Source organism: Coregonus clupeaformis, chromosome 14, assembly GCF_020615455.1.
Source record: "Coregonus clupeaformis isolate EN_2021a chromosome 14, ASM2061545v1, whole genome shotgun sequence".
Lineage (NCBI taxonomy): Eukaryota > Metazoa > Chordata > Actinopteri > Salmoniformes > Salmonidae > Coregonus > Coregonus clupeaformis.
Window position 1 is genome coordinate 39,872,351 of NC_059205.1, and position 27,382 is coordinate 39,899,732.

Below are 27,382 nucleotides of genomic sequence, written 5' to 3' on the forward strand. Positions count from 1 at the left end.
TTTCATAATATATTCTTTATTATTCTTTGAAATAGCAAAGTTCAAAGTGAAAAAGGGAACATTAGATTAGCCACATAGACATAATAGTATAACATGCAGATTTTAGTTAGTTTTCATCAGCTTTAGTTTTCATCAGCTTTATGTTGTGTATTTTAACAATTCTGATGCACTTCTGATGGATAATTACATTTGTTAAGCATTTTGATCTGTCCATTTTTGTATTCCACTTCATTGTATTGATAGAACAAACCTCTCCATTATTTTGGGAAACAGTCTCAGAATAAAAATAATGCAAACATACACAAAACAAGTATACATAATGAATGCTCACACCTCTCATGTGCAAATTGAAACAAAAAAAGCATACCTAACAATATCAACCAATGGCTTTCTCATAATGAAAGACATCTCCTTACAGCTGAGGCCCACTGTTATCAATGTTAAAATAAAAATAATGTGTAATACAATATTTACAGAACCTAACCACTGTACTGTGCTGTTACTTAATGCATTGGCGAACCTATGAAAATATCTACAAGCATTTGTTTTCAAGTCCATGTTATGGGGATAACTACTGCATTATCAAAGTGTGTGAGGAGCCTAAAAGTTTTTTCAAGAAAACAGTCAGCATTTGGTTTATATTAATTGCAAGTGTGTGCTGCTTTGAAATGCTATTGTTTTAAATGTATGAAAACCTATTATAGTAAAACAGAGGTATCAAACACTGGCATGTTAGTTGAGACATATGTGTTTTTACAGGATCACATCATGTATATCCTTAAGACACATACAGTATGATAGGTTTAAATATATTAACATACTACAGATTAACAATATAAAACATTGATTTGCTGTTATCTTTCATTTTGTAATAGAAATGCTGATTCAAAGATAGCTATGTACGCCATTTGTTGATTTCAGAATGATTAGGAATTCATTGATGTAGAAAATACTGGGTTTGGCAACTTTACCTTTTAACATTTAGAGCCACACTGTACGTGACCTCCCAACCTTCTGAAATGACCACTAATGTATATACTGCCTGTCTACATACAACAGCTTACAAATGAATTTATACTTGAATACTACATTAAACATGTTACAGTAAATAACAGAATCTTCATAATCATAATATATACATTTTGGGGTTCGGGATTGTTGGTGCAACTTCCAAACTTCCAAAAAGTAATGAAAAGTGCTGTCTAAATGCAATTAAGCATTGAGAAAGGTACATGTACACTTTTGGTTACTGTACATGTGCATTATTGTTATACCTTGCTCTAACTGTTTAAATAAACCCTCCTCACCTCTCAAACACACCCTACCTTGAAATCAGGTTCCTATAACAATAAATAATGGTTAGAACACACAATAATAAAAAAGCAGACATGATGATAATCCCAAAAGCACAATTCCACACTTCCAACTCCTCAAGAACCATTATTTGCTGTGTGACATTCAACGTTCTTTGGGCTCCCCATAATCATTGTACATGACAGGCAGGTTCTGTTCGTCGCAGGCCTTTCGCACATCCTGACCCAGGTCTACCCAGTTGAGACCAAAGGCCTTGGTGTCTGTGTAGCGGCAGGACAGGTACTTGAGGGACATCCTGCGCAGGCCAATCTTGGGCTCCTGGAGAAGACCCCTGCACCAGCCACTCAGGTCATCCAGCTGGGAGAGAATCAGACCAGCTTTCCTGCAAAATAACACAACACTCCTCAGCAAACACACACTACCTTGAAATCAGGTTCCAATAATGGTGATTAGGGTTCGAACAGACCTGCTTTCCTGCAAAGGAACACAACACAAAACAACACTCCTCAGCAAACTACTTTAAGTATTGAATGAAAGTATTGAATGGAAGTCTACGGTCCATTGCACCTGCCACAGTGCTACATAGTATAGGCATGAAATGTACAGGTGTCTTACCATGGATAACTATTGGTAATTATGACATAATGATTGTTAACACATTATTAATATACATAATTTACCTCAAATCAAATTGTTTCTAAGGACAAACAGTACATAACACAAAATAAAATGTCTTAAAGCTAGAATCCATAGCGGTGAAACCTATATCTATGGGTGGGTGAAACTTCCACAACAGTTTGCAATATTACAACAACAAAGACGTTACTTCAAACAACAAACACTGTTTTTTCCCGTCTGATATCATTGCACATTACACGCACAGCAGTGTATGTACTACGATTCTTTTTTACCACGATGCTGGATGCTTACAGTGGCTTGCGAAAGTATTCACCCCCTTGGCATTTTTCCTATTTTGTTGCCTTACAACCTGGAATTAAAATTTATTTTTGGGGGGTTTGTATCATTTGATTTACACAACATGCCTACCACTTTGAAGATGCTAAATAAAAAAATTTGTGAAACAAACAAGAAATAAGACAAAAAAATAGAAAACTTGAGCGTGCATAACTATTCACCCCCCCCCCCCCAAAGTCAATACATTGTAGAGCCACCTTTTGCAGCAATTACAGTTGCAAGTCTCTTGGGGTATGTCTCTATAAGCTTGGCACATCTAGCCACTGGGATTTTTGCCAATTCTTCAAGGCAAAACTGCTCCAGCTCCTTCAAGTTGGATGGGTTCCGCTGGTGTACAGCAATCTTTAAGTCATACCACAGAATCTCAATTGGATTGAGGTCTGGGCTTTGACTAGGCCATTCCAAGACATTTAAATATTTCCCCTTAAATCACTTGAGTGTTGCTTTAGCAGTATACTTAGGGTCATTGTCCAGCTGGAAGGTGAACCTAACCTCTGTCCCAGTCTCAAATCTCTGGAAGACTGAAACAGGTTTCCCTCAAGAATTTCCCTGTATTTAGTGCCATCCATCATTCCTTAAATTCTGACCAGTTTCCCAGTCCCTGCCGATGAAAAACATCCCCACAGTGAAGCATGGTGGTGGCAGCATCATGCTGTGAGGATGGTGTTCTCGGGGTGATGAGAGGTGTTGGGTTTGCGACCCGACATAGCGTTTTCCTTGATGGCCAAAAAGCTCAATTTTAGTCTCATCTGACCAGAGTACCTTCTTCCATATGTTTGGGGAGTCTCCCACATGCCTTTTGGCAAACACCAAACGTGTTTGCTTATTTTTTTCTTCAAGCAATGGCTTTTTTCTGGCCACTCTTCCGTAAAGCCCAGCTCTGTGAAGTGTACGGCTTAAAGTGGTCCAATGGACAGATACTCCAATCTACGCTGTGGAGCTTTGCAGCTCCTTCAGGGTTATCTTTGGTCTCTTTGTTGCCTCTCTGATTAATGCCCTCCTTGCCTGGTCCGTGAGTTGTGGTGGGCAGCCCTCTCTTGGCAGGTTTGTTGTGGTGACATATTCTTTCCATTTTTAAATAATGGATTTAATGGTGCTCCGTGGGATGTTCAAAGTTTCTGATATGTTTTTATAACCCAACCCTGATCTGTACTTCTCCCCAACTTTGTCCCTGACCTGTTTGGAGAGCTCCTTGGTCTTCATGGTGCCGCTTGCTTGGTGGTGCCCCTTGCTTAGTGGTGTTGCAGACTCTGGGGCCTTTCAGTATATATACTGAGATCATGTGACACTTAGATTGCACACAGGTGGACTTTATTTAACTAATTATGTGACTTCTGAAGGTAATTGGTTGCACCAGATCTTATTTAGGGTCTTCATAGCAAAGGGGGTGAATACATATGCATGCACCACTTTTCCGTTATTTATTTTGTATAATTTTTGGAAACAAGTTATTTTTTTCATTTCACTTCACCAATTTGGACTATTTTGTGTATGTCCATTACATGAAATCCAAATAAAAATCAATTTAAATTACAGGTTGTAATGCAACAAAATAGGAAAAACGCCAAGGGGGATGAATACTTTTGCAAGGAACTGTATATACTCAAAACAAAAACAATAACAAATGCGCCTGGGGGCGGCCAGTAGCGCTCTTTCGCCTATTGTGGATCTCGAATTTCTTGTAGAATTATCTCAAAAGAACAAGAAGAAAAAGTAAGATTGATGGAAATACCTAATACACAAATTATGGAATTCTGTCTGGGTTGAGTTCAAATCTGAGTATTTGGTGTTCTCACCTTAAACGATGCAAATCAAACGTTGGATAGAGCAGGTCACTCATAAATCACACGTTGCGTCATCACCATTATTTTTACACTACATCACAATACGACAGACTCTAAACCCACATCTTCCCTGCAGGAGGAGACTGGGCATGAGGTGGAATAAATAATTGATTAACTTCTAAGGTCAATAGTTTACTTTTATTCATCCATTTCATAACCTGTACAGGGTCTACCCATGTTCAGATAACAGTGACGACATTGGCTGCATTTACACAGGTGGTCCAACTCTGATATTTCTTTCACAAATTGGTCTTTTGACAAATCAGATCAGCTCTGAAAAATATCTGACGTGAAAGGATCTGATGTGATTGGTCAAAAGACCAATTTGCGTAAAAAATATTTGAATTGGGCTGCCTGTGTAAACGCAGCCACTGAAAGTTATGAAGCTGTCTCCAGGATAAGTGGCTGACAGAAACAGTAACTGTACAGGATGGAAAGAGTGTCTCAATCCTCAGACATGGCTTCACCTCACTCACTGGCCAAACCAGGACCACCAAACTGCAATGTAAATAGTGAGACATTTTTGTCGACACACAAGACGTTTTGGGGTAGACTCATACTCTGTTATTAATGAAAAGCACATTATTCTCTCTTAATACTGTCATCCCTCCCAACTCCTACATTCAAAGCATTCCTAAGAATATCCACAGAATCCAATGTTTTCGGACATACTGTACCTCTTAACTTGCTAATCATTGTGACTCATCTGATTGACTCATTGTGGAATGAGGACAGCTTGTTAGTGTGCTTTAAGTGTCACAGGGTGAGACTTTCCAAAAAAAGGACAATATCACTGTTTCATGGACATACTGTAATGGAGTGTCAGAATTCCATGTATTTGCATTCAATAGGGGAAAGCTAAGCGGTGACTGTATTATTATTCATCCTCATATTTAGATTTTGTATTTCAAAGTAGGGGGAGGTTCATAAGTTATTTCTTGAATATTGGATACTACTATGTCTGTTGCAGAGGAGGGTGGTGGGAGGAGCTATAGGAGGACAGGCTCATTGTAATGGCTGGAATAGAATCAATGGAATGGTACCAAACACATCAAACACATGGAAACAACATTGATTCCATTCCAACCATTGAACCCGTCCTCCTATAGTTCCTCCCACCAGCCTCATCTGGTCTGTAGCCTATGTTATGTTTACATAGAGACACTAAGCAACATCCCATTTGCAGATGCTAGTCAAATAGGGCAGAACAACAGCTTAAATACCCACAATTTATCATCTGCAGAGAACTCTTGAGAAAATAATATAACTTTGAACGATGTAAAAATTCACAGACATATTGAGCCTTTACTAAATAATCAGTGTGTCTGTAGTAGGGATGCTGTCATTTCTATAATTCTTCTAAATGTATTGTAATGACCTCGATAGATCATAAATGAGAGAATGTCAACAACAGTTCCCTAGTTCTCGAAATGAACGGTTGATTAACCCAGAACTCACACAGGCTACTGTCTGGCTGTAGGCTACGGCAAATACATCTGATATAACAATAACAGGTATTCAACTCACTGTCGGGACATGAAAAGAGGGATAACAATGCAAGCATGGCAATATACCAGACATGTAGTGTCCAGCCCCCCGCTGTTCCACCAACCACAAGGACGCCTGGCACTGACACATTCCAGGCATTACCTTGATTGGCAGACAGTAGGGAGACTGGCATGCTGGACCCCGTGAAACCACACAACTGTCCAAGCGTGTCGCTACAGTATTTTTTTTTCTAATACCTTGCCACATTTCAGTGTTTTAAGGAATTTTGATGTTTATTTGCTTAAAACAAAAACCTTGAGGTTTGTTATGCTTACATGTTCCAATAAATAACTATTTGGGCTCCAAATAGCAACGGTTGTCACCATAAATCCCAGCATGAATAGAAGTGGAAAATGGCCTCACATTTCCAAGGTACATTTTGGAGATATCTCACTCTGTCAGGGCCCCTCTTTCAAATCTCCTTGACTTCACTGCTTTTCACTGATCGGAGAGGAAACAATCAGCTGCATTCCTCAGACAGCCACAGTCACAAAGACCAGGGACTGGATCAAGAGAGCCTCCATGATGCTAGGAAACCACCACTATGACGACTCTGTCTCTGTGTTACACAGATACACGATATGATGTGATATGATAACTTTATTGTCCATTTAAATGTATTTTATGAATGCATGCAATTTCATGTGTTGCATGAAAGTAAACTGTTGGACTTTCATGGTACAGTACTAGCACATGCATTGCCGTCCATTCCCAACAACCAGATATCGGTGTAAGGTTCTGTATTTATTTTTCTTAGTCATCCTTGTGTTCTTGAACGTAGCCCTGTTTCTTTGTGTTCTTGAACGTAGCCCTGTTTCTTTGTGTTCTTGAACGTAGCATTGTCTTTCATTTTTGTTCATTGATTTCACCTGTGTTAGTTACTCACCTGGTCTCATCAGCTCCTTATTTAGTTCAGTTCATTCTGTTTGTGCCTTGTGAGGTATTGTTCGTTTTGACTACTAAGCCTTTTCCTAGCTCGTTTGTTAGAACCAGTTATAGCCTTCAGTCCTAGTTTTTGATTCTCCTGCCTGTTTGCCTGCCTGTGACCACGATTCCTGCCTTCTGCGCAGGCTAAATAAACACCAGCCGCGCTCTGCGTGTGAATCTACACCTTTTTTCTCCCTGAGTACTCATTACAATGGGGTATATCTGTTGGTAAGAAAGTCCACAACATGAGCTAATGGAAGAGTAATTGTGGTAATGTCTGAGGAAAATCCCTATATCTTCTAAACAGCCTTGATGAAATTAGGCCCTTTTAAACAGAAAAATGAAAAATCACAACAACATGAGCTCCACTTATCATGTCATCAAGCGAAATCTAACCATAACAATACTTAACATCGCAGGCAATTGCCTGATTAGGATGTGTCATAAAAATAACGGTCTTCTCCTACCAAGCCAACATCTAACATTTCTAAGTCAACAAGCAGCCTCAATAAAGATTTTCTCCTACCAAGCCAACATCTAACATTTCTAAGTCAACAACCAGCCTCATGCCTTTAGCGATGGGTAGTCCTGTAGCGATGACAAGATCGGGACATGGAGAGAAGTGTCGGGCTCGGGAGACAGACTTTGTCAGTTTGTTTGGCTTGAACATCACACGATTATGCAGGAAAAAGAAACAAGAACGTTCTCTGACAGGGGCCAACCTAACTCGTCAGTGAGATATGATACGTACAAAAGCCGGGAGTGGAATATTTCCCATGCTTTATAAAGATAGATCCATTGCTTCACCAGTTTATTTTAACACATTGTTTACTCTGCTGAAACAAGTTTACATTTAGTCAGGGGCCGAGCGGGTGACTATTATCTGTATTTTGACTAGCTAATGAAAATTGCATTTAAATGGTCCACATTGTTTGTGACAGGGTAACCCCAGTGAATTGGAGGATTTCATAACAAGGAAAGTAATTTCTGGAGACAAGCCCTGTTACAGGCGATGTTGTATGCTTTGTATTGGTGTGTGTGGAAACCAAAATCTCATTGTTTTGATTCAAATTGTACATTTTTCCTTTCAGAACTGCTAGAGAGGCAGGGGGTATGGAACAAGCAAACAAGTGATGGGGGATCTCCAATAAAGCTACAAGGGCAACGCACCCAACACATAAGGTCCATTGCAAACTGTGTCTAATCATGTTATTCTTATTCTAATTCTAAAGAATACATTACGAATTCATCTCTTCAGTAGCACCTATAACACAATGACATTTCCTGAGACAGCAGGCTTACACAATCACAACACACCATAACAATATGGAAAATCCTGCCGTACATGCTAACAAGCTAACAATAGTCTTAAAGTATGGAGCAACTTAAAAGGTAGGTATTTATCTACGCGCTCTCCTCCTCTCACCTTTTCTCTTCACTTGTGGACTTCAGCGCACAACACATCACCTGTCTGTGACCTGGCGAAAAAACCTTTCCAAGCCTAACCTTCATATCATGACCGCTAACCGCTACACACAGCCTACATCGTTGTCACGTGATAGTCAACATAGCTACTAGAACTAACGCGTTATTAAACCCGCTACAATCATGCAGTACAGTGTACAGTCAGCAGCAAACAGTTTAGCAGTTACACTGGTGGGCTCTGGTGGCAATAAATTAATAAAACCAAAAGCTTACCTTGACTTGGAAGAGTTCCAGTGTTGGATAGCCATAACCAGCTAGCTAACATAGCATCCCTCTCTGTTTGAACCGGGTTTTTGAGTTGGCCAAACTAGCTAGCTGCATTTGACGTTAGCTCAGTAAGTGAAAGTGAAAAAATATATACTATGACATATAGCTCTCTCGCTCTCTCTCTCGCTCTTGCTTCTCCTTAATTTTGGAAGAAATTAATCTGTTCAAAACTGTTCAACTATTGTTTGAGACAACTACTCACCACATTATATGCACTGCAGTGCTAGCTAGCTGTAGTTTATGCTTTCAGTACTAGAGTCATTCTCTGATACTTTGGTGGACAACATGTCAGTTTATGCTGCAAGAGCTCTGATAGGTTGGAGGATTTCCTCCGGAAGTTGTCATAATTACTGTGTAATTCTATGGAAGGGGGTGAGAACCATCAGCTTCCTAGGTTTTGTATTGAAGTCATTGTACCCAGAGGAGGACAGAAGCTTGCTGTCCTCTGGCTACACCATGGTGTTACCCTACAGAGTACTGTTGAGGGTACTGTAGACCTTCATTGCAAAACAGTGTGTTTTAATGAATTATTTGGTGACATTAATATATTTAGTACTGTTTTATATAAAAAGGATAACTTTTTTAATGCTTCACAATTTTTATTTTTATGAAATTCACTGAGGAGAATGGTCCTCCCCTTCCTCCTCTGAGGAACCTCCACTGGTTGAAATCTTCCTAGAAGTGACACATGGTTGACAGAGAGACATGTGAAAATGATGAAGTGTGGCACTTTAGCAAGTCTTTATTCCATGTGGTCTATATTAAAGGGCACTACATTTAATATAACAGGCTTTTAAAATTCAATATTGGTGCACAATTTCTACTTAAATATCAAAGGGACACAAAAGGCACTCTTTATGTGGAATGACCCAGCCAGTGCAGCCACCCTCCGTAACACTATAATGGTGTTTAGCGAGATAATGTCCAATTGATTACTAGGTTAATCTAAACCCATGTTTATAGTCCCCCGACCCTCACCTCAAATGTAGTTACTTTGGTGCTTCTTGACATGAATCATCCCTCTGAAAATTGGGGGCTGTTAATGTAAGTGTATTTTAATGGAACACTTCAGAAGCAAACCAATTACATCAACCCTTCCAATATGGGCTCGATTAAAAACAACCTTTAATTTGAAACTAAGGCCCTGATTCGGAGTTTGTAGTCAAAGACGTTTTAATCAGTTTCACCTGCTTCACCGTGCATCTACCAGCAACCGTACGTATACATTTTATTTCGGACACATGGGTCTGTTTATAAAACATTTAGCTACAATTTCACATTATAATACTTATCTGCACTGAGTAACCAGTAAGGGGATAGGGGGTCTTCCTGCTTGTGGTAAATTGACAGACGGATGTCAGAGGTAGAATTGGCTCTAATCAGTTTGAATGAATTTCCACTTTACCCAATTTATGCAAACTATGTCTACAATCAAAGCCTGTATTTGGAATCTATTATAGACCAGTCTGTGTTTAAAACATCCAAAATGACTTAAAATGTCAAGAGTCTCATTAACCACCCAGGTAGGGAAGGACTGTGATGCTACTAGACAGTTTGGCGGGCGGTAGTTGTGCTTTCCTAACCAATATGCCATGATATTATTGGACTGAGAGAGAGAGAGTGTAGATACCTGGGCCCCAGTTCGTCCTCGCATCTCCAGGTGAACTCTCCGAAGCTCTCGTAACGCTGGTTGTAGTGATAGAGCACACGGTGCAGGGTGGGAGAGCCCAGTTCCATCAGCGTATTGTAGGCCGTCTGCTGCTCCTTGCCACTTGTGTAACCATTGAACAAGTTGTAGATCTTGTCTGAAATTTCTGCAACAACATAGATCTGATCTCAGTACTGTATGTGGAGACAAGACGTGTGTCTCTACAAGTTTTCAGATGAGTAACTACTGTTAGAATATTAGTCTAAAAACCAAGATACAGATACAGAAACTGTCCATCCATGCATGAGAAAGCCCACCTTGTGCTTTGACGTCATCCACAGCAGGGCAGGGGGTCTTGATGGTGACCTCACTAGGGCTGGAGCGACGGCCTGTATTGTCCACTGCCCAGAGCCTAAACCTGTAGACCAACACATATGACTAGTGTTAGTTCAATGCAATGGGAGTGCATGCTACTGCAATAATGTGTGCAACTGCTAACTAGTGTTTCAGGTTTTGAAAAGACAAATGAAAATGACCCTGAATTAAGTGGTGGATATTAGATCCATTCAATGTTATTGTGACAAAATCATTACATTTTCTGATTGACTGTTGTAATGTGATAGAACTGTTAATAAAAATCTGACAATAGGATACATTTACTAATCAAGTGCGTGGTTGTTAACATTTACTTGAAGTATATCGCCATCTAGTGGAAGGAAAACATGAACAACTACCACCTGCAGTGGTATCTGAGAAATACTGTATTGTGTCTACCCAAATACATTTACTGTATGTATCCATGGTTATGAATACAATACAATACAGCTTGACCAATAAGGCACTGAGGTCATTGTCTGGTGTAAAGACAATAAGATAACTAAAGTAATGTTTAAAATTAGCTTTCCTTTTTGGAACCTACAGAGCTGGTATTTTAAATTCTCAAAGCTGAACTGAAAGATTTTGCGATACACTTGAACAGATATTCTGAAGAAGTAATCAAGTGTTTCACTAACTGTACAGCACAGGCATACAGAGATGTAATGATAAAAGGAAATATTTTGAAAATAACTGAATTTTCGAGTTGTAACAACTGTGCTGAATAGCCTGCCAACAAAGGAGATTGACCAGAAGCTAAATGATGTAAAGATAAAGCGCATATGTTTTAGGTTGGGATATTCCTATTCCTATACATCAGAACCATTCTAAGAGACAACGTGCTAAATCTGAGGGTTTTTTCTCCCTTCCTCCTTTGTGTAATCTTTTCAGTGTGTCTACCCCATTTATGGAGCGTGTGTGAGGTAAGTGGCTGCATGTGTGGAGTTAGGGAGCTGAGTGTGAGTGCCAGAGGAGGGAGGGGGGAGGTGGAGGGGTGCCGGAGGAACTTATAACTCTCAGAGCATGGCCCAATTCATTACACCGACTGACCCTAAACACACAGTCAAGCGTTCCATGCGGTTATTACACACTGGCCACCACGGCAGCACAACATTGACCTCATATGGGACTTCCTCAGGGCTGAGTTTACATCACCACAATATCATCTTGCGTTACTACAACCACCGGAGCAATACAGACTGTAATGTCCAGTAGCACAGAAACAGAATAACCATAAACTGCTTTCATTACACCTGGCAATGACCTCACTTAACTCCACACGTGTCATGATTCTCCCTGGGTGAGGATCAAAGGCCTCACATCAGCTTGGCAAATGGCCGACAACAACCAGACCCTCCTACCCACAGGGGGCTGTGGCGGTCCTGACACCTTAATACTGCCATAAATTAGAGAGGAGGAGAATCTATCTCTGGCATTCTAGTATGGTGAAAGGAATGCCTTTGTTTCAGAGACTTTTTGCTGCCCAAAAACTTCAACATCCAACAATGAACGTTGGGACAATATATTTCAACATCCAAACGTTGAGAATAATGAGAAATGGAATATGGAAAATGTATGTATATTTTGTGATGTCATTAAAAATGGTATAAAGGCGTTATAACGAAAACATTGTGACTTGAAGAGCTTTTACACTGTGTATATCAGGTTTACATCTTTTACGTTGTGTAGAAAATACCAAGGAGGAAGACAATGTTTTCGTGAAGATAGGAATGTGATTTTTTTCATTGTAATACGTTTCTAATCCCTACCTATACTGTGTACGTGTTTGTATCTTGTGTTATCATTTTAAATTAGTTAGTAAATAAATAATTAAATGAATTTGTGTGGTAGGGAATGATCAGTAAGACCCGGGTTTGTGCAGACTTAAAGTGCCTACGAATTTCAGAATGAGACTGATATGAGGTAAATGATTAATAATTGACTGTTAAATGATAAGAGATATCTAGATATCTTTAGAGTTAATTTGGGAAACGTTAACTCGTTAATTCCTAATGAGTTAATTGTTACATGATTAATTTAATCTAGTAACAATTAAACATAGTAGGTAATTATTCAATAAATAATAGTCATCACAATAATGTAAGTGTCACGATCGTCTGACGAATGAACAGAACAAAGCGCAGCGCGTTGAGTGAACATGACTTTATTAACTCAAAGTCTGGAACAAAACAACAAAACAAGAACGATTCGTGAAGTCCTCTGCTAAACTGACAGAACATGGAACAAAAACCCACAACACCCACAGGAAAACATACAGATAAATATGGCTCCCAATCAGAGATAACGAGCCGACAGCTGACACTCGTTACCTCCGATTGGGAGTCATTGAACCCAACAAAGAAATACAACACATAGAACCACCCAACCAAACAAAACACCACGAAAACGAACACACCCTGGCTCAACACACAAAGTCCCGGAGCCAGAGCGTGACAGTACCCCCCCCTAAAGGCGCGGACTGCGACCGCGCCTCAATAAGGCTAAACAAGGGAGGGCTGGGTGGGCATACCTCTTCGGCGGTGGTTCTGGCTCTGGCCGTGGTCCCCACCCCACCAAAGTCACTACCCGCTTACGTAGCCTCCTCCACATGACCACCCCCAACTAAACCCCACTGGATTAAGGGGCGGCACCGGACTAAAGGGCAGCACCGGACTAAGGGGCAGCACCGGACTAAGGGGCAGCACCGGACTAAGGGGCAGTACCGGACTAAGGGGCAGCACCAGGATAAGGGGCAGCACCGGGCTAAGGGACAGCACCGGACTCAATGGCGGATCCTGGCTGGCTGGCTCTGGCGGATCCTGGCTGGACGGCTCATGGCTGGCTGAAGGATCTGGCTGCTCATGGCTGGCTGACGGATCTGGCTGCTCATGGCTGGCTGACGGATCTGGCTGCTCATGGCTGGCCGACGGATCTGGCTGCTCGTGGCTGGCCGACGGATCTGGCTGCTCATGGCTGGCTGACGGATCTGGCTGCTCATGGCCGGCTGACGGATCTGGCTGCTCATGGCTGGCGGAAGGCTCTGGCTGATCCTGTCTGGCGGAAGGCTCTGGCTGATCCTGTCTGGCGGAAGGCTCTGGCTGATCCTGTCTGGCGGAAGGCTCTAGCGGCTCCGGTCTGGCGGACGGCTCTGAAGGCTCATGGCAGACGGGCGGCTTTGCAGGCTCCGTACAGACGGGCAGTTCATGCAGCGCTTGGCAGACGGACAGTTCAGACGGCGTTGGGCAGACAGGCAGTTCAGGCACCGTTGGGCAGACGGGCAGTTCAGGCACCGTTGGGCAGACGGGCAGTTCAGGCGCCGTTGGGCAGACGGCAGACTCTGGCCGTCTGAGGCGCACCGTAGGCCTGGTGCGTGGTGCCGGAACTGGAGGTACCGGGCTGAGGACACGCATCTCAGGGCTAGTGCGGGGAGAAGGAACAGGCCGGACCGGGCTGGCGACGCGCACCGTAGGTTTGGTGCGAGTGGCAGGAACAGGCCGGGTCGGGCTGGCGACGCGCACCGTAGACTTGGTGCGGGTGGCAGGAACAGGCCGGACCGGGCTGGCGACGCGCACCGTAGGTTTGGTGCGAGTGGCAGGAACAGGCCGGGTCGGGCTGGCGACGCGCACCGTAGGTTTGGTGCAGTGGCAGGAACAGGCCGGGCTGGGCTGGCGACGCACACCGTAGGTTCTGTGCGTGGAGCAGGAACAGGCCGGGCTGGGCTGGCGACGCACACCGTAGGTTCTGTGCGTGGAGCAGGAACAGGCCGGGCTGGGCTGGCGACGCACACCGTAGGTTCTGTGCGTGGAGCAGGAACAGGCCGGGCTGGGCTGGCGACGCACACCGTAGGTTCTGTGCGTGGAGCAGGAACAGGCCGGGCTGGGCTGGCGACGCACACCTTAGGTTCTGTGCGTGGAGCAGGAACAGGCCGGGCTGGGCTGGCGACGCACACCGTAGGTTCTGTGCGTGGAGCAGGAACAGGCCGGGCTGGGCTGGCGACGCACACCGTAGGTTCTGTGCGTGGAGCAGGAACAGGCCGGGCTGGGCTGGCGACGCACACCGTGGGCTTGATGCGTGGAGTAGGAACAGGCCGGTCCGTACTGGGAAACACACACCACTGGCTTTAACTGGGGATCAGGAACGGGCCGGACCGGACTGGTAACACACATCAGTCTCTCACGCCGTGCCGCAACAACTTCCCTTCCTCTACTCGCCAATGGCTCCCGTAATCCGATAGCCTTCTCTCCACGTCTCCCTGTGGCAGCCTCCTGCTGCCCAGCCGCTAAGCCATGTGCCCCCAAAAACTTTTTTGGGGTTGCCTCTCGTCCTTCCAACGATGACCCTGCTGACGCCGTTGCTCCTCTCTCGCCAGGGCCTTGATCTTCCCCCAAGGTCCCTTGCCCCCGAGCATGTCCTCCCAGGACCACGATTTGCCCACCTGGGCCATCGCCAGCCTCTCGATCTCCTTACCAGGCGCCTCCTCCCATGTCCAGTCTCTTTGCTCCTGGACACGCTGCTTGGTCCTTTTATGGTGGGTTTTTCTGTCACGATCGTCTGACGAATAAACAGACCAAAGCGCAGCGCGTTGAGTGAACATGACTTTATTAACTCAAAGTCTGGAACAAAACAACAAAACAAGAACGATTCGTGAAGTCCTCTGCTAAACTGACAGAACATGGAACAAAAACCCACAACACCCACAGGAAAACATACAGATAAATATGGCTCCCAATCAGAGATAACGAGCCGACAGCTGACACTCGTTACCTCCGATTGGGAGTCATTGAACCCAACAAAGAAATACAACACATAGAACCACCCAACCAAACAAAACACCACGAAACGAACACACCCTGGCTCAACACACAAAGTCCCGGAGCCAGAGCGTGACAGTAAGTCATGTCACAACACATGTTTCCCGGAAAGTGAATTGATTCTTCCTAATATCGACTTCAACGATATCATTTTCCCCCCTATTTTCAGGTGAAAATGCACAAGACCTCTCAAATAGTTCGTCATAGGGTTTATTATTGAGCTATTTATAAACATTAGAAGTCATTATAATATACAGTGCCTTCGGAAAGTATTCCGACACCTTGACTATTTCCACATTTTGTTACGTTACAGCCTTATTCTAAAATGGATGTAAAAAATAATAATCCTCAGCAATCTACACACAATACCCCATAATGTCAAAGCAAAAACAGGTTTTTAGAAACATTTCCAAATGTATTAAAAACTAAAAACAGAAATACCTTATTTAAGTATTCAGACCCTTTGCTATGAGGCTCGAAATTGAGCTCATCCTTGAGATGTTTCTACAACTTGATTGACACGTGTGGAGTTACCTGTGGTAAATGCAATTGATTGGACATGATTTGGAAAGGCACACACCTGTCTATATAAGGTCCCACAGTTGACAGTGCATGTCAGAACAAAAACAAAGCCATGAGGTCGAAGTAATTGTCCGTAGAGCTCCGAGACAGGATTGTGTCGAGGCACAGATCCGGGGAAGGGTAACAACACATTTCTGCAGCACTGAAGATCCCCAAGAACACAGTGAACACAATGGAAGAAGTTTGGAACGACCCAGACTCTTCCTAGAGCTGGCCGCCCAGCCAAACTGAGCAATCGGGGGAGAAGGGCCTTTGTCAGGGAGGTGACCAAGAACCCGATGGTCACTCTGACAGAGCTCTAGAGTTCCTCTGTGGAGATGGGAGAACCTTCCAGAAGGACAACCATCTCTGCAGCATTCCACCAATCAGTGGCCAGACAGAAGCCACTCCACAGTAAAAGGCACATGACAGCCCGCTTGGAGTTTGCCAAAAGGCACCTAAAGACTCTCAGACCACGAGAAACAAGATTCTCTGGTCTGATGAAAACGAGATTGAACTCTTTGGCCTGAATGCCAAGCGTCACGTCTTCAGGAAACCTGGCACCATCCCTACGGTGAAGCATGGTGGTGGCAGAATCATGCTGTGGGGGTGTTTTTCAGCAGCAGGGACTGGGAGACTAGTCAGGACAGAGGGGAAAGATGAACGGAGCAAAGTCCAGAGAGATCCTTGATGAAAACCTGCTCCAGAGTGCTCAGGACCCTCAGACTGGGGCGAAGGTTCACCTTCCAACAGGACAATGACCCTAAGCACACAGCCAAAACAACGCAGGAGAGATTTCGGGACAAGTCTCTGAATATCCTTGAGTGGCCCAGCCAGAGCCCGGACTTGAACCCGATCGAACATCTCTGGAGAGACCTGAAAAGAGCTGTGCAGCAACACTCCCCATCCAACCTGACAGAGCTTGAGAGGATCTGCAGAGAAGAATGTGAGAAACTCCCCAAATACAGGTGTGCCAAGCTTGTAGCGTCATACCCAAGAAGACTCGAGGCTGTAATTGCTGCCAAAGGTGCGTCAACAAAGTACTGAGTAAAGGGTCTGAATACTTATATAAATGTTATATCAGTTTTTTATTTTTAATAAATTAGCAAACATTTCTAAAAACCTGTTTTTGCTTTGTCATTAAGGGGGATTTATTTAATACATTTTTGAATAAGGCTGTAACCTAACAAAATGTGGAAAAAGTCAAGGGGTCTGAATACTCTCCGAAGGCACTGTAAATCCAGGGTAAATGTTGAATTTTGTGATTAAAAAAAAGAAAAATATGTATATTGAAATAATATCTCAAATAGTGCACATTTTGTCAAGAACAAGGTCTTTCTCTGTCATGTTTGTCTGCACACCTAATCTCTTGAGCTTGTGATTCTTGTTTCTGCTATTAGCATGAAGTGCTCCGTTAATGTACTTTCCAGCTGTTCCAAAGCATGAGCTACTTCCCCAGCTGTCTGAAGCATATTTAAAACACCCCAATTTGAACCTTCACTTGTCTTAAAGAAGTACATACACATGACTGGGGAGTGATTCCACGCTCTACCCTGCACAAACTGGATGTTGTTCATGTAGACTGTGTTTCCATGGGATAACACCGACACGTATGTACACATCCACTGAACATCCAGGGCAGGGCTTCCCTCAGTGCAATGCACAGTAGTGTTGTAACACGGTGTAAAAGTTCAAGGAAATATGCTTTCCCAGGATCTGCATTTACCCTCAGAAGAATTGCTAGATAGTTTGATATTATCCATTAACCAATCTTCATATTGTGCAATTCCTCAAATGAATAAATTTCCCCTTTTCCCTTTTTTGTTGTTGTCTTTTTCTCAGATATCTTAGTTAAGTTAGTTAAGTATATTTTACGTATTTACAGTGAGGGAAAAAAGTATTTGATCCCCTGCTGATTTTGTACATTTGCCCACTGACAAAGACATGATCAGTCTATAATTTTAATGGTAGGTTTATTTGAACAGTGAGAGACAGAATAGCAACAACAAAATCCAGATAAACGCATGTCAAAAATGTTATAAATTGATTTGCATTTTAATGAGGGAAATAAGTATTTGACCCCTCTGCAAAACATGACTTAGTACTTGGTGGCAAAACCCTTGTTGGCAATCACAGAGGTCAGACGTTTCTTGTAGTTGGCCACCAGGTTTGCACACATCTCAGGAGGGATTTTGTCCCACTCCTCTTTGCAGATCTTCTCCAAGTCATAAAGGTTTCGAGCCTAACGTTTGGCAACTCGAACCTTCAGCTCCCTCCACAGATTTTCTATGGGATTAAGGTCTGGAGACTGGCTAGGCCACTCCAGGACCTTAATGTGCTTCTTCTTGAGCCACTCCTTTGTTGCCTTGGCCGTGTGTTTTGGGTCATTGTCATGCTGGAATACCCATCCACGACCCATTTTCAATGCCCTGGCTGAGGGAAGGAGGTTCTCACCCAAGATTTGATGGTACATGGCCCCGTCCATCGTCCCTTTGATGCGGTGAAGTTGCCCTGTCCCCTTAGCAGAAAAACACCCCCATAGCATAATGTTTCCACCTCTATGTTTGACGGTGGAGATGGTGTTCTTGGGGTCATAGGCAGCATTCCTCCTCCTCCAAACACGGCGAGTTGAGTTGATGCCAAAGAGCTCGATTTTGGTCTCATCTGACCACAACACTTTCACCCAGTTCTCCTCTGAATCATTCAGATGTTCATTGGCAAACTTCAGACGGCCCTGTATATGTGCTTTCTTGAGCAGGGGGACCTTGCGGGCGCTGCAGGATTTCAGTCCTTCACGGCGTAGTGTGTTACCAATTGTTTTCTTGGTGACTATGGTCCCAGCTGCCTTGAGATCATTGACAAGATCCTCATGTGTAGTTCAGGGCTGATTCCTCACCGTTCTCATGATCATTGCAACTCCACAAGGTGAGATCTTGCATGGAGCCCCAGGCCAAGGGAGATTGACAGCTATTTTGTGTTTCTTCCATTTGCGAATAATCGCACCAACAGTTGTCACCTTCTCACCAAGCTGCTTGCCGATGGTCTTGTAGCCCATTCCAGCCTTGTGTAGGTCTACAATCTTGTCCCTGACATCCTTGGAGAGCTCTTTGGTCTTGGCCATGGTGGAGAGTTTGGAATCTGATTGATTGATTGCTTCTGTGGACAGGTGTCTTATATACAGGTAACAAGCTGAGATTAGGAGTACTCCCTTTAAGAGTGCTCATAATCTCAGCTCGTTACCTGTATAAAAGACACCTGGGAGCCAGAAATCTTTCTGATTGAGAGGGGGTCAAACACTTATTTCCCTCATTAAAATGCAAATCAATTTATAACATTTTTGACATGCGTTTGTCTGGATTTTTTTGTTGTTATTCTGTCTCTCACTGTTAAAATAAACCTACCATTAAAATTATAGACTGATCATTTCTTTGCCAGTGGGCAAATGTACAAAATCAGTAGGGGATCAAATACTTTTTTCCCTCACTGTATCTGAGTGGTGATAATGATGATAGAGTATTTTCCATTTGAAGTGCTATATCCACCAATTTTTCGCATTTGTGTTTTTTCACCAGAATTGATAGCTTATGGGTACCTTCATGTGTGTGTAAAATATTTATGTTCTCAGATTTTGTATTAACATATTTAGGTGGGGTATTAACATTTCATTCAAGGGTTTTTCTTTATTTTTACTATTTTCTACATTGTAGAATAATAGTGAAGACATCAAAACTGGAGTGCTGCATCAGATGACCTGGCCTCCACAATCCCCAGACCTCAACCCAATTGAGATGGTTTGGGATGAGTTGGACCGCAGAGTGAAGGAAAAACAGCCAACAAGTGCTCAGCATATGTGGGAACTCCTTCAAGACTGTTGGAAAAGCATTCCAGGTGAAGCTGGTTGAGAGAATGCCAAGAGTGTGCAAAGCTGTCATCAAGGCAAAGGGTGGCTATTTGAAGAATCTTAAATCTCCAATATATTTTGATTTGTTTAACACATTTTAGGTTACTACATGATTATATATGTGTTATTTCATAGTTTTGATGTCTTCACTTTTATTCTACAATGTAGAAAATAGTACAAATAAAGAAAAACCCTTGAATGAGTAGGTGTGTCCAAACCTTTGACTGTTAGTGTATATATCCATTGTTTAGCTGGAATGGAATGTTCGTATACTGTATTGACTGTGATATGTGGTTGTCTCACCTAGCTATCTTAAGATGAATGCACTAACTGTAAATCGCTCTGGATAAGAGCATCTGCTAAATGACTAAACTGTAAAATGTAAATGATTTACATACAGATCTCATATTACTGTATTGATTCATTTAAAGAAAGATAATAATATTGATGTCACAAATGTATCATTTGTACAGTTTTTGTTTGTATGTAGTTATTTGTTACATTTGACTGTGTAAAACCTAGCAGTACTACTTATTTCTCTAAGAGTGAGGTGGATATATAGCGCTTTGCAAAAAAACATGATTATTTCTCTCTTGAATTAAACCATCAATTGATAAGATTTCCATGACATGATTAGATAGTGAAAAAACACACCAATCTCTTTCATAAATTCTTTAAAGGGGCAATCTGTAGTTGCTACATATAGTTTTGGACTTATAAATTAATGATATATACCCATTGATTCTTGAAGAATACAACGTATAAATGCCTCATGAGCTTAGTTCAACTGTCACACCCCATCAATAGAAATATTTCAATGTAAGTTTATTTACCGGAGTGCTGTCCTATTTCTGTTCTTTGGATTATATACGGAGGATCCAGCACCCAATTTAAGTTGATATACTGTAAGATGGAGTCAAGCACCTTGTTTATCTTTTCATAAACCCCATGAGACTTCACAATATAAGCTTATTTTTCTCCAATGTTTGTAAACACTGTAAATGTAAACAAATACTGTATAGCCTCAAAACATGGTTAAAACAATACATGTGATATCATGGATGGTCAGTCCTTGCATTCATAGCTGTCTATTAATCTGAGAGTGGTTACATTTCTCCAGGCCCATCCCTCAGCTTTTTATCAGAACAGAGGCGGGGTTCCTACTTTGTTGTTGTTTCAACTGTAAAACAATAAAAGCTAATTTACCAACATTTCTGAAAATGGATATAACGTTTTGGAAATAAACTCTTAATTTCGAACACAATAGATAAACATCCATTGATAATGTTACAGCAACTTACATGTAAGTGGTGTCTGGCTCCAGGCAGCGAATGATCATGCTGATGGAGGAGGTCAAGAGGAAAGGGATATCCCCAAGCATCACACACGGAGACTTGGCCCCAGACAGGATGTCATCCACAAAGCTCAACATCGTCTCTGTACGGGAGGAACACTCATTCATCAAATAATCAGTGACATCATGTGTTGACTACAGAGGATATTTGCACCTGCAAACATCACAAATAGTCATTCATAGCAACAGTTCTTAAAGGAGACAAAACAACGTTTTCATATGCTACTTTGTAATTCTTCTAAGCTATAGGCTAATATCTAAGGCTGTTACATTTTCAGTTTGGGGCACATTAGGAACATCTATGTGTACTGTCAGCCACCAACATAACGTCTCCACAGAAACCCTACTCTGTGAGCTCAAATAATATACCATGCTTGTTCTCATTAAGGAGTGGCAGGAAAGGTGTTTTCCCAGCTGGGTTGCATGCGTCAAAGGGCATTTGCTATGGGGCTATGCATTTCAGCTCACTGGGAAAGACACTCTCTGAGGTAGTCATCCTGTATGTCCTCCCTGAATCCTGCTCAACCCCTATGGGTCACCAACGGGTAAAAACATTGGGTCAGGTAACAGTGAAAACATCAACGAAAAAAGACCGCTGTCACTGAGAAATATTTACCTTGCACAGAGACCTACAGAGGAGCGTGGATTTAAACGCGGAAAGATGGAAATGAAAAGTGACATTGTGAAGGATTGTACCACTTAGCATATTAATTGCTAGAGTTGGAATATCTGTCTAGCGTAAAGAAAGTAATGTTTAGAGCCCATTGGGAAGGGACGGTGGAAATACATTAAGTTGCGCTTAAGTTGTACTCGCATATTTGAGGGTTGGATGCTGTTTTGTTCTAAGAAAACAAAAGTAAAACGTTTTTATTCTTTTATGGGATTAAGAATACAGTAAGAGTTCATATTTGTTTAAATTTGCACTTTATGACAACATACTGTAGATAACCATCTGTCATATACTTTGAGATATAGAACCACTCTAAAACTACTTTTGATGCTTCCTCTGAAGGATTGTCTCTCAAAAAGATACAAATATTGACTAGATTAATCAAATATGGCTATGTGCAGACATCGTAGCCATGACATTTTTCAGATATATGGTCAAATGGAGAAAATAAATATATTTTGGTAATGTACTGTAGATATTTTATGTGAGCTGGACTGGTCTGTTTTGTGAAAGATCTTTCTAGCCTTGGGTACTTCATATTACTAAATGTACTAACCATACTAAATACTATTTAGAACATACTGTTTAGTAAAAATCTTTGCAGTGAGCAACAAATATCAACATACTAGGCTTATCCAAACTGACAAGACGGTTGTTCCCCGCCATTCGTTCATTTTGGTACAGGCCGTCCCCTTATCTGATTTTCAGCTGTTGTCAAACAAAGGTGGGTCTGAAAAGACAATTCTCCTCGATAGATTGGTTGATTGTTTAGCAACAAAACTGACGCATGCGCAACTATGCGGCAAAACAGACAGGGTTGGCTTAGATTGTTGACAACCTGTAAACTATATTTGATAACTAGAAAATGTTTTGACAAAGACGCACAGTTGCCGAAAGCAGTAGGCCTATACAACAGAAGGGAACGTTCACAAAGTAAGATGATGTATCAGTGTTTGCTTGCTAGTGCGTCTCATCTGTTTGTTTGCCTGCTAACTAGCTCAAATTAGCTTCTCACCATCAGCTGTTTAGATGAACAAATACACTATTTATGAATTCAGGAATGTATAAGCTATGTAGACATGTTTTTAAATATTGAATTGGTGACCTTGCTAGCCAGCCAGTGAGAAATGCAGCAAACATTTTTTCAAATAAAAAACTAAAGAAATGCAGCTTGTCACGGTTTCGGCCGAGGCTGCCTCTCTCCCTTGTTCGGGCAGGCTTCGGCGTTCGTCGTCTCCGGAATTCTAGCTGCCACCGCTAGATGTTTCATGTTCGTTTGCTTTTGTCTGTTTGTTTACACACCTGTTTCTGTTTTGACGTAATTAGTGTCCTATAAGTTTCTCGTTGTGTTTGTCTAGTGTTGTGTGTGATTGTTTCGTGTCAGGTGTTTGTGCGTAACCTGTGTTTTCGGTACGCCAGTTCTATTTGCTTCCTCCTCGGTTGAGGAGAGTTTTTGCGCTCTGTATTTTGTGCGCTCGTGTGTGACGCCTGTGTGCGTCTGTTTGGCCTCAGGCCGCCTTTTGGATTATTTTGCTCAAGTAAAGTCTTGTTGGACTGTACATCTGCTTCTGCGCCTGATTCCACACCACACCATTTCAACACCCTTGACAGAATCACACACCACACCAATGGAATCAGCAGGAGCCGAAGCAGCCCAGACGAGACTGGAAGCCCAGGTTCGGGACCCGCAAGAGCAGCTCCTGCAGATGGGGACCGCCCTGCAGGAGGTGATTACCACACTCCGAGGCTGGGGTTCGCCTCCACCGCCGCCCGCCCTGCCAGCACCATCGGCCAGCCCGCCCATTCCAGCGCCGGAACCTCGAGGAGTCCGACTATCTCTCCCGAGGGCCTACGACGGGACCGCGGCTGGGTGTCAGGGATTCCTGCTCCAGGTAGAGCTATACCTGGCCACTGTGCACCCGGCACCTTCAGGGCATGAGAGCGTGTCCGCCTGATCTCCTGCCTGGCCGGAAAAGCGTTGGAGTGGGCCAACGCGGAGTGGAGGAAGATCGACGCTACGACGATTACGTACACCGAGTTCTCCCGCCGCTTCAGGGCGGTGTTTGACCATCCCCGGAGGGGAAAGCGGCGGGGAGCGTCTGGTCTTCCTCCGGCAGGGGAGGAGAAGTGCCCAGGAATTCGCGGCCGAATTCCGTACTCTGGCGGCAGATGCAGGGTGGAATGATCGGGCCCTCATCGATCTATACCGATGCAGCCTACGAGAGGACGTCCGTCGGGAGCTGGCTTGTAGGGACACCAGCCTCACTTTCGACCAGCTGGTTGATATGTCCATCAGGCTGGATACCTTGCTGGCTACCCGCGGACGTCCCTGCGGAGGGTCCGTCCATTCCACCCTCCAGCGTCTCCGAGCCTTGTCCTATGGAGCTCGGGGCGCTGGCGCTAGAGAGAGGAGGAGTCGGCAGGCTAGGGGGTCCATCCACTGCACCAACTGTGGTCGGGGAGGACACACCGCGGCTAGGTGCTGGGGATGGCCTCCTAGGGGAGATGACGACAGGTCCCGCACTGGGGATTCCCTCCAGGTGAGTAGGCGCCCCACTCACCCAGAGCTCACTGTTGCCCATTTTTGTATGCCTGTAAGTTTTCCACAGGTAGCACCTCATTCCCAGCATAAGGCGCTGGTAGATTCAGGCGCAGCTGGGAATTTTATTGATAAAAAGTTTTGTTTAGCGTTAGGGATTCCTCTCATTCCTGTTGATGTTCCTTTTCCCGTTCACGCCCTAGATAGTCGTCCGTTGGGTACGGGCTTAATCAGGAGGTCACGGCGCCACTTAGGATGTGTGCGCAGGGGGATCATCAGGAGATGATTCAGCTGTTCCTGATTGACTCTCCTGCGTATCCGGTGGTGCTGGGCATGCCCTGGTTGAGTACCCATAACCCAGCGATTTCGTGGCAGGAGAGGGCTCTGATGGAGTGGTCTGCTCAGTGTGTGGGTAGGTGTTTGGGCGTTTCCGTAGGGGCTACCTCGGTGGAGAGTCCAAACCAGGTGCCCGCATTGCACGTTCCACCTGAGTATGGGGATTTGGCTATTGCGTTTAGTAAGGCGAGGGCGACGCGGTTGCCACCCCATAGGCAGGGGGATTGTGCGATAAACCTCCAGGCAGGAGCTGCGCTCCCACGGAGCCATGTGTATCCTCTGTCTCAGGAGGAGAAGAAAGCTATGGAGATTTACATAGACGAATCGCTGAGACAAGGATACATACGGCCGTCCCACTTCCCCCGCGTCATCGAGTTTCTTTTTCGTGAAGAAAAAGGATGGTGGTTTGCGTCCGTGCATCGATTACCGTGGTCTCAATCAGATTACGGTGAAGTATAGTTATCCACTCCCGCTGATTGCGACCATGACTGAGTCATTGCATGGGGCGCGTTTCTTCACGAAATTAGATCTCAGGAGCGCGTACAACTTGGTGCGCATCAGGGAGGGTGATGAATGGAAAACAGCCTTTAGTACCACCTCGGGCCATTACGAGTATCTGGTCATGCCATACGGGTTGATGAACGCTCCATCAGTTTTCCAATCATTTGTGGATGAGATCTTCAGGGACATGCAGGGGCAGGGGGTGGTGGTGTACATTGATGACATTCTCGTGTACTCACCTACCCGTGTCGAGCATGTGGCCCTGGTGCGCAGGGTGTTGCGGGGGGCTGGTGGAGCACGACCTGTATGTGAAGGCAGAGAAGTGTCTGTTTTTCCAGGAGTCGGTCTCCTTTTGGGTTATCAGTTGTCTGCGTCAGGGGTGAAGATGGAGGTAGACCGGGTGTCGGCCGTGCGTAATTGGCAAACACCAACCACTGTGAAGGAGGTGCAGCAGTTTTTGGGGTTTGCAAATTACTACAGGAGGTTTATCCGGGGTTTTGGACAGGTGGCAGCTCCCATCACGTCTCTGTTGAAGGGGGTCCGGTGCGTCTGCAGTGGTCGGCCGAGGCGGACAGGGCGTTTGGGAGGCTGAAGGACCTGTTTACCTCGGCCCCGGTGCTGGCGCATCCGGATCCTCTTTGCCGTTCCAAGTAGAGGTGGACGCGTCGGAGGCCGGTTTAGGAGCCGTGCTTTCACAACGGTCTGGCGCGCCACCTAAACTCCGCCCCTGTGCTTTTTATTCTAAGAAGCTCAGTCCGGCGGAGCGGAACTATGACGTAGGGGACAGGGAGCTGTTAGCCGTGGTACAGGCTCTGAAGGTGTGGAGGCACTGGCTTGAGGGGGCTCAACACCCTTTCCTCATTTTGACGGACCACCGTAACCTGGAGTACATCCGGGCGGCGAGGAGGCTGAACCCTCGCCAGGCAAGATGGAGTATGTTCTTGACCAGGTTTACTTTTAAGATCACGTACATCCCTGGTTCACAGAATGGCAAGGCAGATGCGCTGTCTCGAGCGGTATGACGCGGAGGAGAGGTCCGTGGAGCCCACTCCCATACTGCCTGAGTCGTGTCTGGTGGCACCGGTAGTGTGGGAGGTCGATGCTGAACTCGAGCGGGCGGTACGCACCGACCCTAGTCCACCACAGTGCCCGGAGGGTCGGAAGTACGTTCCGCTCGAGGTTCGGGATCGATTGATCTATTGGGCTCACACGTCACCCTCCTCTGGACATCCGGGTATCGGCCGGACAGTGCACTGTCTTAGTGCCAAGTACTGGTGGCCCACGTTGGCAAGGGATGTGAGGGTTTATGTTTCCTCCTGCTCGGTGTGCGCCCAGTGTAAGGCGCCTAGACATCTACCTAGGGGTAAGTTGCTACCCCTGCCCGTTCCACAACGGCCATGGTCCCACCTATCAGTGGACTTTATAACAGACCTTCCCCTCTCCCAAGGGAATACTACCATCCTGGTCGTTGTGGACCGGTTCTCTAAGGCCTGTCGTTTGCTCCCCATGCCGGGTCTTCCTACGGCCCTGCAAACTGCCGAGGCACTGTTTACCCATGTGTTCCGGCACTACGGGGTACCCGAGGACATTGTGGCTGATCGGGGTCCCCAATTCACCTCCAGAGTCTGGAGAGCGTTTATGGAGCGGTTGGGGGTCTCGGTGAGCCTCACCTCGGGTTACCACCCGGAGAGCAATGGGCAGGTGGAACGCGTAAACCAGGATGTGGGTAGGTTTCTCAGAACATACTGCCAGGACCGGCCGGAGGAGTGGTCAAGGTACGTTCCCTGGGCCGAGATGGCCCAGAATTCCCTACGCCATTCCTCCACTAACCTAACTCCATTTCAATGTGTGTTAGGTTACCAGCCGGTTCTGGCACCCTGGCAGCAGAGCCAGATCGAGGCTCCTGCGGTGGATGAGTGGGCGCGGCGCTCGGAGGAGACTTGGAACGCTGCACACGTCCACCTGCAGCGGGCCCTCCGACGTCAGAAGGCGAGCGCTGATCTCCACCGCAGTGAGGCACCGGTGTACGCACCTGGTGATCGAGTCTGGCTCTCTACCAGAAACCTGCCCCTCCGCCTGCCCTGTCGGAAACTGGGTCGGCGGTTTGTAGGGCCATTTAAAGTCCTGAGAAGGTTGAACGAGGTATGTTATAGATTACAGCTACCTGTGGAGTATAAGTGTATTAACCCCTCGTTCCATGTGTCCCTTCTCAGGCCGGTGGTAGCGGGCCCACTCCAAGAAGATGAGATCTTGGAGACTCCTCCGCCCCCGTTGGACATCGAGGGGCACCGGCGTACTCCGTAAGATCCATCTTGGATTCGAGACG

The 27,382-nt window shown here is 44.6% G+C and overlaps 1 protein-coding gene across 10 annotated transcripts in view; it reads right to left on the reverse strand.

Annotated features, from left to right (window-relative positions):
* The window catches only part of LOC121580909 (astrotactin-1), a 263,865-nt gene continuing 236,483 nt past the window's right edge, over positions 1–27,382 (reverse strand). For all 10 annotated transcript variants that reach the window (XM_041896090.2, XM_041896089.2, XM_041896086.2 and 7 more), the window contains 4 exons: positions 20,958–21,093; positions 10,326–10,426; positions 9,991–10,174; positions 1–1,696 (listed from right to left, as the gene is read on the reverse strand). In XM_041896090.2, coding sequence (XP_041752024.1) covers positions 1,459–1,696; positions 9,991–10,174; positions 10,326–10,426; positions 20,958–21,093 — 659 coding nt within the window. In that variant the 3' untranslated portion in view covers positions 1–1,458. The remainder of the gene's footprint in view (positions 1,697–9,990; positions 10,175–10,325; positions 10,427–20,957; positions 21,094–27,382) is intronic.